General features: G+C 39.5%; 1 protein-coding gene across 1 annotated transcript; it reads left to right on the forward strand.

Annotated features, from left to right (window-relative positions):
* Positions 1-1,581: 1,581 nt before the first annotated feature.
* On the forward strand, positions 1,582-16,180 carry cax2 (cation/H+ exchanger protein 2). The gene is made up of 20 exons (XM_083916434.1): positions 1,582-1,708; positions 5,404-5,562; positions 5,652-5,758; positions 5,888-5,996; positions 7,515-7,631; positions 7,717-7,778; positions 9,175-9,327; positions 9,889-10,080; positions 10,189-10,288; positions 10,369-10,510; positions 11,090-11,273; positions 11,494-11,593; positions 12,263-12,384; positions 12,484-12,515; positions 13,595-13,707; positions 13,793-13,938; positions 14,017-14,111; positions 14,197-14,275; positions 14,374-14,482; positions 15,866-16,180. The coding sequence occupies exons 1-20, from the start codon at positions 1,654-1,656 to the stop codon at positions 15,937-15,939; spliced, it is 2,250 nt and encodes a 749-aa protein (XP_083772560.1). The 5' UTR covers positions 1,582-1,653; the 3' UTR covers positions 15,940-16,180.
* The last annotated feature ends 654 nt before the right edge of the window (positions 16,181-16,834 follow it).

The raw sequence follows: 16,834 nt of genomic DNA on the forward strand, positions 1-16,834 counted from the left end.
CTTTTCAACATCATTTATGAAGATTATTTAATTATCTTCTAAAAATGTCTTAGTTGAAGACCTTCCTGATTGAACCATAGAAACACCAACCCCTTTATGCTACGAAAGAAAGAAAGAAAAAAAAGAAAAATCTACTTTATGGAAATTAAAATGATTAAAAAATGCTCAATTTTCATGATGATGATTTACCTGAATATTAAAGCCTATAGTATAGTATATGCACAACAACTGAAACCAACTGCCAACAATTTACTGGCAAGCTAAATGAAAAGCTGAAAAATGCCATGTCATCTTGTGTTTCACCATGTTGTGGAGCTATTTTCTTTGTTTCTGCTACTAGCAGTCACCATGCTTTGGTGGAGTGACTCATAATCCACTTTGGAGAAAACTAGCCAACACATTTTAATGCCAACAAACACCCAAATAAAGAGAAATCCCTAAAATTCATAAAAGCAAACCAAATATTTTGTGCATTGTCTTTTCTTTACTGGTGCCTCTAATGTGTTTTGAGATTTCAACAATTACAAATGTGATAGAAATACATATGAACTTTTAATAACTCCTATGTTCCCCGGGTCCTATGTTCCCTGGGTCCTATGTTCCCGGGTCCTATGTTTCCCGGGTCCTATGTTCCCTGTTTCCTATGTTCCCCAGGTCCTATGTTCCCCGTGTCCTATGTTCCCCGGGTCCTATGTTCCCCAGGTCCTATGTTCCCCAGATCCTATGTTCTCCGGGTCCTATGTTCCCCGGTTCCTATGTTCCCCGGATCCTATGTTCCCCAGGTCCTATGTTCCCTGGGTCCTATGTTCCCTGGGTCCTATGTACCCCAGATCCTATGTTCCCCAGGTCCTATGTTCCCCGGATCCTATGTTCCCCGGATCCTATGTTCCCCAGGTCCTATGTTCCCCAGGTCCTATGTTCTCCGCTTTTCACAGAAAGGGTCAGATGTTCTGTTATTTTTTCCACAATCAGTGCTGGGAAATTGACTTATGTCCCCCCTAACCCTGCCCCTCACCCTAACCCTAACTGTAACCTCTAACCCTAACAAAATGCTGAATTAAATCCCCGAAGGCAGAGGCTTATGCGACCCGCGAACATAGGGATGATGAGCTATGTTTTTCACATTTTTACAGTACTTTGCACATTATTAAAGTACTTTTGATCTGTATATGTTACTATGTTTAATTTTAGATTATATACATATAATTCTGTTTTTCTAAATATATACGTTTTCTGTATTATATGGTTGTTGTTAACTGTTTTGTTAGTATAGCTGGAGTTTGCAATTTCTAATTCTGATTCTGATTCTGACCCCAAAGTAAGCTAGTAGCCTAGCATAAAATAAAAATACTTAAAAGTAAATTGCTTATAAATAGAGTATTTGAGTGAATGTACTTTACTCCTTTACTTTCCTCTACTCTTCTACACCTCAGCCGCCTATAAAAACTAATTTAAACAGCACAGTGTAGGTTTACATTTGAGTTTAGAGTGGGTTTTACCTTTAAGGAGCTCCGACACAGTGGCCTACATTTCCCAGGATTCCAAGCGGCTTAATCCACCGTGAATCAGTGCGTCCGTCTCGCTCGAGCGGCGACCGTTGGTTGACTGAGATGAGAACCAAGACTTAACGGTACGCAGTTTTTACAGGCGGAGATGTCTCTGTCAGACGGGAACAACCGGAGGAGGAGGCCGGCTGAACACACACCAGGTGAGCGACTTATGTTTCGCTTTGAGGTCATGAATAAAACTTTATTAGTAACAAGCAGACTGTGTCCTTTACGACGCTGTGAATACATTCTCCATTTTAAATGCGTATACGGTGAAGGTGTCAGTCACCGTGGCAACACCGTGTCAATGAAAAGAATCAACACTGTCACGTTGTATTGATTATGACGTATTTACCCGCTGCGCGTGCCGGTGCCGTCCATGTGCGCACATATGTAATGTGACATTGGAAATCTATTTTTGTTTGTGTTTGCTGCTGTGAGACAGACAAACTGCAGCTGTCCAAACTGTGGCTGCAGCTAATGATTGTTGTTATTATCTGATTTATTTATTATTTAATTTATAAAATGTCAGGAAATGGGGAAATTAGACCACTGCAGATCCAAGGGTGACATCTTCAGGTGGCTCGTTTGGGCCACCGTCCGGCTCATAAACTTTACAATAATAAAAAACAGAGAAAAAAGAAATACTGAGAGTATTAAATAAGCTGGATATGTGCAAAATGTCTAAAAAGCTGAATATTTTAAGAGAATATTAAAAAAGTAGAATATGTGCAAAAGTATGAAAAAGCTGAATATTATAAGAGAACGTTTAAAAAGCTAGATATTTTAAGAGAATATTAAAAAAGCGGAATATGTATAAAAGTATGAAAAAGCTGAATATTATAAGAGAACGTTTAAAAAGCTGAATATTTTAAGAGAATATTAAAAAAGTAGAATATGTGCAAAAGTATGAAAAAGCTGAATATTATAAGAGAACGTTTAAAAAGCTAGATATTTTAAGAGAATATTAAAAAAGCGGAATATGTATAAAAGTATGAAAAGTTCATTTTTGAAAGGGAGAATATTTCAAAAAGCTGAATATTTTAAGAGCATATTAAACAAGCTGAATATGTTCAACAAATCCTCTCACTGGAGAAGGAGTTTTGACTTTTCTGCTTGATAAAGTGTCGATGAAGTAATTCATTCATAATAATTATGTTATTATATAAATCTGGAAGAGTCTAGAAAAGTCTAGTTGACAATAGAGTTGTTTTGATACCAATATCGGAAATACCTCACTTCAAATGCATGTATCCGTATTAGGGATGTCACGAGAACCGATACTTACGATACCTTTCGATTCTAAAATAAAAAACATCGACGATGCCTATTTTTTTAGGCACCGTACGGTTCAGTTCTGTGATTATTCCTGAACTATTGGCGGCAGAACATCGTGTGTTCCAGTCATTCGTGCATTCAGAAGTAGGAGCTCATGAAGACGTGGAACTCGCAGGTATAACGAACCTCATGTGTAAGTGACCTGCAGTGATCGCTTCGCCCCGACTCGTTGATCAAAAAGTCACCAAGAGTCGCATATGGATGTTCTTTGTGTGTGAGGACGATGACCGTGGCGATATCATCAATCCGCAAACGATGGCACCGCGTTCTTCAGATCAAGGGATGAAATACTTCCAATTTAGTGTTTAGGTTTTTTTTTAACAGTGGTAACATCGAGAATCGTGTACTTTCACTGGTATTGGCACCAACTACTGAATTTTTGGTATCGTGACATCTCTAATCGGCAGCGGGGTGTACAACATCTGCTCCGATCCAATATTTATCTTTTTCATAATAAGAGAAAGTTCTATGGCATTAATTATTTGTATGCATTAGCTAAGTCATACAGTGATAGCCATCATATTACATTTATACTATCTGTTTAAAAAGAAATACAGTGTATTTATCTGTATCAGGTTGGAGAAAATGGTGTGTGTGTGTGTGTGTGTGTGTGTGTGTGTGTGTGTGTGTATGCGTGTGCGTGTGCGTGTGTGTGTGTGGGCTCTGTCAAGATCAATGCTACTGATGCTGATGCGGATGATTTTGAAGTTTTCAGGTCTTCCCTTTCTATACTGATGGACAAAACTATAAAGAAGACTCATTCTGTCGGTGCACTATCACTTAAAAACAACAACACTTGTTTTCAGGAAGCAAGTAGCAAAACAAAAAGAGGAAACAAAACAGGACTTCCGAGAGTGTGTGAAGGTCTTGCTTTGAGCTTCTTAAAAAGGAGAAGTCACGGTTGTGCTCGCTTGTCTCATGATGCCAGTGGTTTCTCAGTATTTATTAATTCATCAAGGCTGCATCTCGTACAAACTCTGGAAAGATTGATGAATGACCTAAGGCGGGTTTTTGCTTAATTGCAGTCATGCCTCTGGTTTCCCTGCAGAACAAAACCAGCTGTTGTCAGGCCAAAGAAATGCGTGGGAATTTATTTTTTACAGTGTACTGTACATAACTCCAGATATTAATACACAAAGACACAGGTTAGAGGTTTGGAAAGATATGTATGTAATATATGTCATATGGGTATTTTTAAAAACCTTTCAGTAGAAGTGTGATTCTGGGCAGTAATGTCTGACTCTGCACTGTAAAGAAAGAAGTGCAGTGTGTAACTGACACACACCAGCATTAAGTGAACGCACGTGGATGTTATTCTGGAGACAAAGACTTGTTTGATTCATTATAGCAGTGTGGCAGTCTGAGAGTTCGCAGATGTCTTATTATCTTTCTTAGAAAAGTGGATCGTCAGTCCAGAAAGGAATGACTTTGACTTAAACGTGTCTCATGCTTCTTGCGGTCAGCACGGTCTGCACGGCGTGGACAGTACGGTGTAAGAGATCCGGGGTTCAAGTCCCAGACGAGCCCTAAATGCAAAAACGTAACTTTCAACTATTTCTAATCTCATCTCATCTCATCTCATCTTCAACCGCTTATCCTGGATCAGGTCGCGGGGGCAGCAGCTTTAGAAGGGGACCCCAAACATCCCTTTCCCAGGCCACATTAACCAGCTCTAACTGGGGGATCCCGAGGCGTTCCCAGGCCAGTGTGGAGATCTAATCTCTCCACCTAGTCCTGGATGGCTGAACTTCTCACCCTCCTGAGAAAACCTATTTCGGCCGCTTGTACCCGCGACCTCGTTCTTTTGGTCATGACCCAGCTTTCATGACCATAGGTGAGGTTAGGAACGAAGATGAATGAACAGGAAAATGTCACAACTAAATAGAGATGCTCCGATCCATTTTTTACTGATAGCTGGGCTGAGCGTATCAGCCGATACCCGACACCGATCCCATCCTACTGTTGAATGAGTGAACCGTGAACCTGTCCATGTGAGTGAAGGCATCAGGCTTGACATAAACATTTAGCCTTTTTTTTTCGATTCCCATTTTTTGTGCGGAAAAACATGGGACTACACAGGTTTTCAGTTTCTGATACCGTTTTATTTTCTCTGTGTCTGAACACAGCGTAGATTGAACTTGAGAATATTTGCACAGCTTTCTTTTTTATTTAAGGATTCAGATTCTTTTAAGAAAAATAAATGAATTCACATGTATTTATATTATTGAAATAAAATTATTTCAGTAATATAATTATATTATTTCCTGATGATTAAATATAATTTGATTCTATGACTTAAATAATGCAACGTGACTGTGGACAAATAGCCTTATGACCTTGGGATTTTCAGTAGTACACAATATTTTCAGTGCATAATGTCTTTTTACTTTTTATTAAAGTAGATTTTCTATAATAATTCTATCATCATGTTGTCCAATATTTCGACCACATACTTTGTGACTACATAAAACATGTTCTCATTTTCTTTCTGTACTTAGTTTCTTGCTTGGTGTTGCAGATCGATTGTGGGAGCATGATATCCCAGCCAGTAACAATTATGAACCGATCCATGACCGATGGTGTGGAGGTGCACAAACTAATTCAACAGACACTCTGTCTTCACATCACTCCGTATGCCCTGCACTGTGCACAACAAAATGCATGCCTGCACACGCATGTGAGTACTGGGTACACACTTATCCTTCTAACAGCAATGCTGATGTGTTTTCAAACATTTATTTCTCATCTCGTTGCTTTTCCATTTAGGTCCGAGCCATCATGCCTATGATGATAGCTGGGAGGAGATCCAAAGCAAGAGAACCATCAGAGCGGAGAACGAAGTGGAAGCCAACAAACTGGTCAACAACTACAGGGTAAGAAGAAGTCTAAAGGTTTCCCTTTGCACCTTAAAGTGGTTTGACTGCAGCACAACTGGCAGCACAGTTCCTCCCACATAATCAGTATTTATTTGGTGTGTGTGTGTGTGTGTGTGTGTGTGTCAGTTTGGTTTCAGAAAATGGAAGAGCCATGTGACGGAGCGTCCATTTGAAGTCAGGTCAGAGGTCGTGAAGGAGCTCTACTCTGAACTGACCGTCATTAAACCACATTCAGGTACAGATGATAGCGTGTAAGGTTTGTGTTGGTGAATAATTCAGGTTTATCACAACTTTGCAAATGATTGATGAGATGATTGGAGGTGAAGCTGAAAGCTCATTGATGAGTAATACTGTGTGAGCACAACCAAGTCCATCTGCAGATTGTGATAACCTGACTCCGCCAGATGTATTGATTCTCATTTGCTCAGCATATCAATCTGGGAACTCTCGTTTGGAGATCTTTTGGGAAGGGGCGAAAATACTGGTTGCTGATTGGATAATCCATCTATCTATCACCATCATACGGGCCAAATTAACCAATCAGATCAACAAAGCGTATGACGTGCTAACAACGTCGGGGCTAAGCTCGGAAAGTAAACAAAATGTCGGTAAAGGTTATTTGCCGTTTGTGTAATGCAAATGTACGGATAAAAGGCACAATATCAGGTGCCCGGTCCATTTTCCAACAGAAGGATACAAGACAAAAAGGGTCAGCGAGCGGCTTGCTCCATAGCTGCGCTCATCTCATTTGCGGTAGCCGCCATGTTGTGTACACTGAACAGTTGGTTCTGGTTTCGTCACACTTGGTTCGGCCGCTTGGCAAACTTCTCCAAACTTTCTCCGTCGCACGTTACCAGACTGATCTGCGAGTAAAATACAATGGAGCTCAGAGATCAGGATGGTCTCGCAAGGCTAAGACTGTGATGGAGATAGGTCTGCCTGCACCAGCTTATCATTCTAGGATAAGGGAGAAAATACTCTGGCTTATTGTATTTCTTTAAACCAATCATCTTGGGCGGAGATAAGTAGACAGTGCTCTTGCAAAACAGATAGCTGACAGAGCCTGACATGTCAGGCTTCATCCCAGCACTGTATATCCTTTGAGCCAGACTAATGTTTTGGCAGTATTTTGTCTCTGTGCCTTTGTTTTCTCTTTCAAATAGATCTGGCTAATCTGGCTAATCGTTTAAAAACTTTTATGATCATCTATCCATGTGTGTTTCTCGCTGTGTTCCCAGATCTCAGCAGTTAACTTGATGAGTATTTATTCGCCAAAACATCCAAATTTAGGGCTGCACCAAATCCCATTTGTTGAGCTACTAATCAAAAGTGAATATTTGGATATTATCGTATCATTAAATCCCCTAAATATGAAACTAGGCTGCTACAGTATAACAAAATAGACTTCTACACACATCAGACCATAACTGGTCGGTTATGACGCGACTCAGCCAGACATTTCTCGATTCTCGGCTGAGATGGACGGCACAGTGCTGTAGCGACTAGGGGGCTTCCTCCGCTCAGAACAGCGCAGTGTCAGCCTGCAGAAAAGCGAAAAAAGCGATCGTAAATGACAGCACAACACAGTAAAGACTCGTACCGCACACCTGCAACACGTGTCTTTCAGTTAAATAAAAGTCATTATTTTTTATGGATTCTGTTATTCTACAGTTTTGAAAAATAAAAAAAAAGATCCTCTGCTGGGGAACTCGTCAGCCTTTAACAAAGGATTTTCTGTCTTCGTTGGTGTCAGGTCATCTCATCACGTGTGGAAACGTAGCATATGTGCTTCTCTTCGGTTGGTGGGTGTCTCTGGCATATTTCCTGGTCAGCCTACTTATGTTCATCACTATCACTGGCGTACCATATGGTAGGTGAGCCGATCAACATCGATCAATGATAATATTTACACTGATCAGATGTTGTCCTCATTATTTTTTTCTCTCACTCTTTAGGCAAGCTTTGCTGGAAGTTGTCCTGCTACTTCCTGTGGCCATTCGGCAAGTCAATCCACGAGGTACGGTTTCAGTTTGGGCTCAGTGGATGTTTGGGATGTTCTTCCTGTCGGCTCTTTTACTACACGCACAGTGAACCATGCAGTTTATTTATAGCCTCTCACAGACACCACAAGTCTGGAACACTACACAAGACATTTACTGCAACTTTATCAATGTTATTGCATGTACATCGGTGTGGTTGGGGCTGACACTTTGAACACAGCTTCGAAACAAATGCACATCAATATTCTTTTGAGTTCTTATTTTAAGCATTAAGAGAAGAGGGAGATTTGGAATAATAAGGTACAAAAAGCTGCGAGTACGTAGGTTTTTGGTTTCATATAAATATTTACACTGTGTATAGCAGTGTCAGTATAGTGGACTTAACCACTATATAACCGCTTTAGTGGATTGTGTAGATTCGCCTTGTTTCTGTTATAAGGATGTGATTAATGTGAAATACAGGCCACAGGCTGTGCCATAAGTCCCGTTAAACTGTTAAGTTCATGGAGTTGTAATATACTGTAAGTCAGTAGGTGTCATAGTTAAAATTATGAATGCCATAAATTACATTTCGGGCGTTCCTAAAGGGGCTGTTTTAGGCTCTCTTTAGTGTGTGCATGCATTGTTAAACAGATGATACACAACTGTACATTCCTTAGAAACTAAATGATCCTTATGTCCTTGTTTTTTGACCTGCTGGTGTTTCTTAATTCACTTGATTTAGAGCGAACATTGGAGGAGGGCCGCATCAGTTTGTACTGAAATCACATCTGAGAGCAGCAGAGTACAGATTTTAAAGTTCTGTCTGATCGGATAACTTAAAGGGAACGCCCATAGTCAGCTGAAGGAGAGAGAGGCATGAAGATAGTAAACGAATGAGTCTTCCTCATTGAACTTTCGCTAAGCTTCATTATGTGTGTGTGTCCTGATCAGTTCAGGACCTCATTGGACGTCTGCCATGAAAGGCTTAAGCACCAGGTTTTGCTGCTCTAGAAAAAAGTCGGCCAGGAGCAGCCGTCTGCACCCTTGAGTGTAGCCACAGATCAATGAACTTCAGTTTTATACCATTCCTATTTTTTGTAAATCTATCATTTGATTACTGTTCACTTGTGTGTGGTTTGTCTTTATTGTGTAGTTTTGACAGCAAATTTAATTATTGATGAACCATCTCGTTTATCAATCAAGCATTGATGTCCTCCAGCTTCTCACCTGTGAAGATTTCCAGATTTTCTCTGTTTTGTAGAACTGTAAACTTTTAAAATACTTTCTTTTTATAAACTGAACAATGAATTACTTGAAAGAATATGTGACAGATCAATCACAAATGTAAACAACCGTTGTCCTTGTGATTACAGTGGGTGAAATGTAAAGTTGGTGTTCTAAAACCACTTTCCTCTGGTTGTGTTTCTCCAGATTGGAAATACATTGAGAAGATGTTGTGAGCAAGCACCAGACTGTGAGTGTAACACTGAGGGGACGGAAGAAAACTCGCCAGTGCTGCTGCCTTCACCCACAGAGGTGCCAATAACAGAGCTGCCAGGACGACCTCTGCGTCCTCCCTACTGGGTAACTTAAGATATAAGTATATATATATATCTATGCATATGTGTAGACAAAACATGAATACATTTTGCACATATGTTAAAAGAAAGGTCAAACATTGAAAAAGTGTGCAAGTGAGTTAGAAACCCACTACTGGCTTTTCTAAAAACCCCACTTAAAATAGAGGAAAAGATTATCTATACATAAATACATAAATACATATAAATACAAAGAATATCAGTTAGCATGCATATTTTTTACATGCCTAATCACACTGTGAGTTATTATCTTCTAATAAATGGCACAGAAAAATATTAAAGAGAACACAAGATCTAATCTATATGGACAATCACGTGCACTTATTATATTTTTTAAGTTAAGTTGCACTAAATAACAGCAGAAACGATTGAAGACAAAATCATATTTAGTCCATCCAAAATCTTTTTGACATCAAAGCACTTCTCATTTTTGCAAGGAGACATCACGACGTAAGTACGTATGACATAATTAAGTAAAATTCTCGAGCTCACTCATCAGTTTCTGCGACATGGAAATCACAGGATATTTATTCTCCTTCTTGTGAAGCATCGTTTCTCCACCTACGTGTGGCTGCTGCTGGGATACCCTCCTCTGGTGATCATCCACTCCCTGGCCTGCTTCCTCTCCTGGATCCTGGTCTTCACCATCCCTGTGTCCAAGATGAACGCAAGGACACTGGGCGTCATTCTTCTCTTGGCTCCGGAGGATGTCTCTGTCTCCAGCTACTCACAGAGGAAGGCAAGGGATTTAGATTTAATATTTTTCCCCGACAGCACATAAACCTGAAGATACTATTCAGTGTTGGTTTAATGCACCAGCTTCTTTATGTTTTTACTTGACCATTAGCATCACGTCTATGAGACCAGAGCGCTGTTGTGCTGCTACCACGCCGCAAACTGGTACTACTACAAGTACACTGTTGATGGGATCAACGTGTTTGCTGTCAGTATCCTTTACCGCTGTGTGTATGCGTGTGTGTTAGTGTGTCGTATCAAGACCTGTTATCATCTTTGACCCTCCTCTCAGACCTCCTCCCGCTAGTAATAATTGCCATGGTAATTGGATATATTGACAGAGAAAACCAGTACGCCAGCTCTAACGTCAAGTTCGCCATCGCCATCTGCTCCATCATACCTCTGTCTTATTATATTGGGATGGGCATTGCCAGGTGAGCTGTTTTCATCACTTTAAAGGGGACAGATAATGCTCATTTTCAGGTTCATATATATATATATTTACATTTTGCAAACCACTTAATGGAGAATAGCGTCGCATTCTACCATTAACAATCAAAAATAAATGCCTTTAAACCAAAAACTACACAATGTTGAGCAGGAATGTGATCTGAAATAGGGGGCAGCAACCAAGATTGCAAGTATCCCTGACGTAAGCATGTAGCAGCATATGTAATGTAAACACTGCAGAAACGTGCCTGGAACAACCAAACATGAAAAAAGAAATCCGGCACGGGTTGAGAATAGAAACACTGTTGGAAATGTGGTGTTCAGAACTGAAATCTGGGGTTTGACATACATTTACCTCATTATTTGAAGCTTTGGACACATTTAATACGAACACCCGACAATTAAACATTATATATGACAGAAAATAAGGAAAATTGAAAAAATGTAAATGAAACAAATTGAATTTGATGTTGCCCTATACATCTAAGGTACCAAAAATGTTAAAAGAATTTGTCACAAAGCAGCTTCAGATGTTAATAGTTGACCATTTCTGACACTTGCAGTATCTCAGCCCAGAGTAACTTTGCAGTGGGTGCGGTGGTGAACGCCTCCTTCGGCTCCATCACAGAGTTGACCTTTTACATCACAGCCCTGCTCAGAGGTCACCAGGCCTCCAACCCGTGTCTTCAGGAGGTCGTTAAAGCAGCACTGACTGGCACGCTGCTCGGCTGCATCCTCTTCATCCCTGTGAGACCAACTTTTACCAAATGTGAAAAAAAAAACATTTACAATGAGAGGCTGTTTTCATTTGTAAACGGAGAGATAACCGATGTACCTTTGCCTTTTCAAAGACTTTTGCCTCACCTACTGTGCACAAATACATATTTTTCAGTCAGTTGCATCAGAACGGAGACAAAAGTCTAAGACAGCACGTGCAGTAAGGATGACGATCCTTGTCTTTTCTCAGGGCATCTGCATGATCATCGGAGGGCTGAGACACAGTGAGCAGAGGTTCAACAGCCGCTCCACAGGAGTGAGCGCAGCGTTGCTTTTCATCTCTGTAGGAGGCAAGTATTTGATACATACGTATAACTGTGTGCCATCATTCAGCTGTACAGTTTTGAAAGTGTCACAGGTGGCAATACCGAGAAAAGAAGAAAAAACTGTCTGCAAGGCGGTATTATAACACCTTATCCAGGTGTTATAATACCTTTAGATCTCCTCCTGATATTGTTTATTTCCTCCTTTAAAGACAAAAAATATTAGTTGCCAAAACAGTGATACTTGCTCCACCTGCAGGCAACAAATGTTACAGCTAGAGTTTTTATTTTGTAGCGGCTGTTTATTTTACATTTAACACTTGCACCGCCTGAGGGCTAAAATAAATGAGAAAGAATTTACATAATTGTGTCACAAAAATCAATTTGAAAATCAATTTAAAAATAATTCCCCCTCCTAAATACTGTGTCCATAAACCAGAATTATTATGAATCTTTTTAAAACAATTGACCATCAGTGAAGTAATTAACTGGATAACTTGTTCAAAGTATTCCCTTGATAAAGAAGAGATGTGTAGGTTATCATAGTTGTGACCAAATTCATACATAAATCAAGTATTCAGGTGATGTGGGCAGCAGCAGAACCAGCTGTAGTGTTTGTTTCAGTCTATTTCTTGCAACGTAGATGCATTTCCAAAATGTTTTACACTGAGTCATCCCCATGACTGTCAATGGCAGGTGTGTTTGCCCCCACGCTCTTCTCCAAAGCTTATGGAAATCTGGTGTGTGACGCCTGCACCAACTCCACTGGAGGGAACAGCAGCGGGCCGTTCGTCTGCCACAACTGCCACTACGATCTGGTCAGCATCATGCATCTCATCCTAACAAGCACATGATAACAAACAACACATGCATCTTATAATTGTATAATTTGTTGTCATTATTTTATTTTTCAACAGAACAACGGCACATTGTTCCACAACCACGTTGAGTAAGAAGGATTTTTATTAATTTATATGAATTTCATTTATGAACTGACCTTTTGGAAACTCTTGTGTTGTTGGTGCATTTAAGGACGCTCTGACATCCGAGTGTCAAGAGGTAACGTTTCCAGAATATATGGCACATTCAAATCCTAAGAATTTCGAAGCTGAATGCACCAACAAAGTAGAGTGAACACATTTCTGTTTAACTCTTGTAACTAAGTTGCTTTGGAGGACAAAAAAGTAAAAAAAAAAACTGCCATAAAACTATATATTAATACATTTTCCACCTTCACTGACTCGTCTTTTAACCAACCTCGGTCCTGATTCTAACTACCAAATATTCATTCAGAATTTTAACTCTTTAAATGCTAGTTTGTTTACATAATGCCTTGTGTTTATTATGAACATTTTAAAATTAGAATTAGATTTCACAGTATGGGATACGTCAGTGATTAGCGACAACATTGTCTTTTATATTTTTATTTTTACATACATATATAAAGTGGAAATTACCCTAAATAGTATGTAGTATTTGCCCCGTCGTGCAACCATGAGAAAAAAAAGCTCAATATAGTGGAAAATAATAAGAAACAATAAACAAATAAATACATTTTGAATACATAAATACAGGGCTCTTGATTTAAAGCTTGATGTAATAAAATGCATGACCTTTAAATTGTGACGGGGATATTTTTGAGTGACCGTATTTTGGATACATAGTTTATAATAGACTCATGACTCATGACAGGAGCTGAGGTTGAGCTTATAAAGTAAAATTAAAAAAAACTCACGCCCTTGCCATAATATATGCCATATGCATTATTACAAAAATAAAAATGTATTAAGATTAATTCTAATGAAACAAAAGCAAAGTGGCTTCTGTCTGGAAGGAGATGACTCAGTCTAAGAGTCGTCTGCGCTGTGGAAGGTGGTTGGCACAGATTTAAGGTACAATAAAAACACCAGAGGATAAAAAAATAAAATAAATAATAATAATTATGATAACCTAAAACCTGCTCAGCCACAATACGGTCTTTTGAGTTTCTTCATCCCTCTCTTTGACTGTGTGTGTTCTTGTCTCCAGGCCACTGGTGTACACAGTGTCTGTCCTCTTGCCTCTCGCCTACATCATCGGTCTGATATTCACGCTGAAGACGCACTCCCACATATATGACATCCATGTTGGGGAAGGACAAGGTAGGAGTCTCCCTCATGACTCTTCCACTACAGTGCAGTGAGCAGTTTTCTATAACTAACACGATGTCTCTGTGTGTCTGTGCAGTGGCCGGCCACCATGGAGCCGTGGTCCACTGGTCACGGTGGAGGTCTCTGGTCATCCTCATCATGGCCACTGTGCTCACGTCTGCTTGTGCCGATCTCGCCACCGAACACATCCAGCCCATACTGAACCAGCCCAACATCTCTCAGGTCAGAACGCGCGTACGTCAGTTTGTATGTGGTCGTTTATCGTCCGGTTGTGCCGACATCTGTCTCTCTGTCTTTCAGTATTTCATCGGGGTGACGGTTCTGGCTATGGTTCCTGAGATCCCAGAGATAGTTAATGGGATCCAGTTTGCTCTCCAAAACAACATCAGTCTAAGGTGAATCCTGTCTCACTAAATAAGGTGTTCGGACAGTTTAAAAAGATATCTGTATCTCTTACCTAAACTATTTATCTTTTCTCAGCTTGGAGGTGGGAAGCTGTATCGCTGTCCAGGTCTGCATGCTACAGATCCCAATTCTGGTTTTATTTAACGCCTTCTATGTAAGACACACTTTCTTCCTTCTGATGATTCATTCATTCATGTAAATACCCGCTGTTTGCAGTTTTCTAGTTTCTGTAATCGTCTGTGTTTTGGACAGGATGTGGGCTTTGTGCTGTTATTCAGTGACATGCACCTGTGGGCCAGTATCTTCAGTGTGATTCTTGTCAACTACATCTTCATGGACGGAAAGTCTGATTACTTTCAGGGTAAGTTTAGTGTGTTTTGGGCTTTCACTGTAATTAAAGGTAGAACTTCCTGCATTTGGAAACATGAATTTAAATCAATAGAAATTAATCCATCAAATGTAATTATTTGAATAATAATTAAAAAAAACTCTAGTTAACCAGTCTTTACTTGAATTGATTGATGAGCTGCCCCTTTGCTTTAGGAATTACAGTTTGTAAGATTTGATCTGATCGGTTCAATCCCCACCTCCCTGGGGGACACTTGCCCCCAGTGTCCTTGGGCAAGACAATGAACCCCAAATTGCTCCCCGTGCTGCGCATGGGTGTGTAAATGTGGTGTGAATGGTTACATTAGATTAGATGTTATGTAGATGTCCACTGCCATCAGTGTGAATGTCAGTGTGAACGGGTGAATGTGACAAACACAGTGAAAGCGCCTTGAGTAGTCAGAAGACTAGAAAGGTGCTTTATAAGTACAAGTCCATTCACCAATTTACCAACTGGGAGGAAAAGCACAGAGATTCTTCGTCAGTCTATACTGATACAGATTACATATAGCTGCCAAAGAATGTTACACTGACATGTTTGATGATTCAAACCCACTGTAGATGACAAAAAAATCAGCACTTTATGTAGGGCTGGGCGTCAGTTTTTATTTTTAATCATCACCTTGTTTTCCAGTTATCATGAAAGCAAGATAATCGAGATAAAACGATTCTTGTGCTGCGATCTGTTTCACAATGATGCTCTCGTTTCGTCTCGTGTTTCCAATCCAGCGCACCTTTTTCCTTTACAGCGGTGCACTCGTATCTATTTACGCTGAGTTCCTGACGGGAATTTATGGAATATTTTACCAAAATGTTGAACATATTTTTAGGAGTTTTCAGTAGGTTGTGGCAGTGTACCTCCACGTATCATTTATTTTTATATAATTTTTAATAATATATTACAAAAAAATAGCGATTTTTTCTTGTTTTTACATTTATATTTTAGTTTGATTTGTTTTTCAGTAGAATTATATTTAAAGCTCAAGAGAATAAAATGACAAATCTCTTTTAAAAGTTCAATAAATGCATGAAGTTTCCAAAGTCAGTGAGTGAATCGTGCTTAATAATCGAGATCTCAATACCAAAAATAATTGTGATTAGGATTTTTGCCATAATCAAGCGGCCCTACCATGTAGGATGCTGTGATCAGGATGTGAATAAGGTCATTTATTGTATTTAAAAGTGTCTATGAATTGAAACATGTGCCCTATTGTTCTACTGACTACTAGATAGTTATAGTTGATTAGCTTTGTTTAAAAATAGCTGCATGCCAGTTCAGTCTGATGGTTTGAGTTTAACCCTGATTACATCACTGTTAACCCACTGACGTGTTATTTCCTGCCCCCCCCCCCCCCAGGTACAGCTCTGGTGGTCGTCTACTTTATTCTGCTGGCTATGTATTACTTCGCTCCATCTCCAGGCGGCTGCTGACTGGAGGACTGAGACTTAACGATCATGTGTGAGTCCTGACATGGGCCATTTTATTTCTCATGCGGTTTCCTAAAATGTGACGAAACCAAACTTTTTAATCTCAGGTGGGTCCTGGTTGTTGCACAAACATGTTACTGCTGTAAAAAGTAAAAATCATTTGTAAGTTAAACTTAACCATGTCCTCACACTCCTAACTTCGTATGGTCTTAAACTGTGGTGAGAGAGAAAAACAGTATTTTTACAAAACAAATGAGCATTATAATTAATGTAAAGCATCTGCACTAATGCTATTTTGTTTAAGGCACTGTTGTAATATTTTTTGTACACTTTTTAACTCCAAAATGTTAAATGTATGTCTGTTAGAGACAGGTGACATTATTTTAGATAATAATCCTATATTTGAAAACTATATCTGTCAATACAACATTTTGAAAACCTGGCTGCTGGTGTTTTTATTGTTTGTACAGACGGGAATTACAAAACATAATGTGCATTACAGCCATACTTGCTTTTGAGGAGACATTCACCTTTTCTCCTGAGAGTTTATGTAAAGTGACGTGCACACCACACTGACATGCAAAAGAGATCATTTAACTTCCATTAACATCCAAAATGATGCAAATATAAACATCTCAATCTTAAGCAAGGCAGTACGTTTAACATTACATTTGTCCGAGTACACAGTTGCTTCATAATAAGATGTAACTAAGGCCGTAACGTGTCAAGCTTAACAGAAAGTTACCAGGGTGGAGTTCTGAATTTGAGAACGGGCGCTACGACACAATAACTTAGATGAGTTAGCTTAGTATTGTACTGGCAGTTAAAGTTAACATGTGAGATAAAATGCTAATATTCAAATTAAAAAAGAAAGGTAGAGGTTGACCAAATAGGTGGA

Source organism: Echiichthys vipera (genome assembly GCF_963691815.1).
Source record: "Echiichthys vipera genome assembly, chromosome: 7".
NCBI lineage: Eukaryota > Metazoa > Chordata > Actinopteri > Perciformes > Trachinidae > Echiichthys > Echiichthys vipera.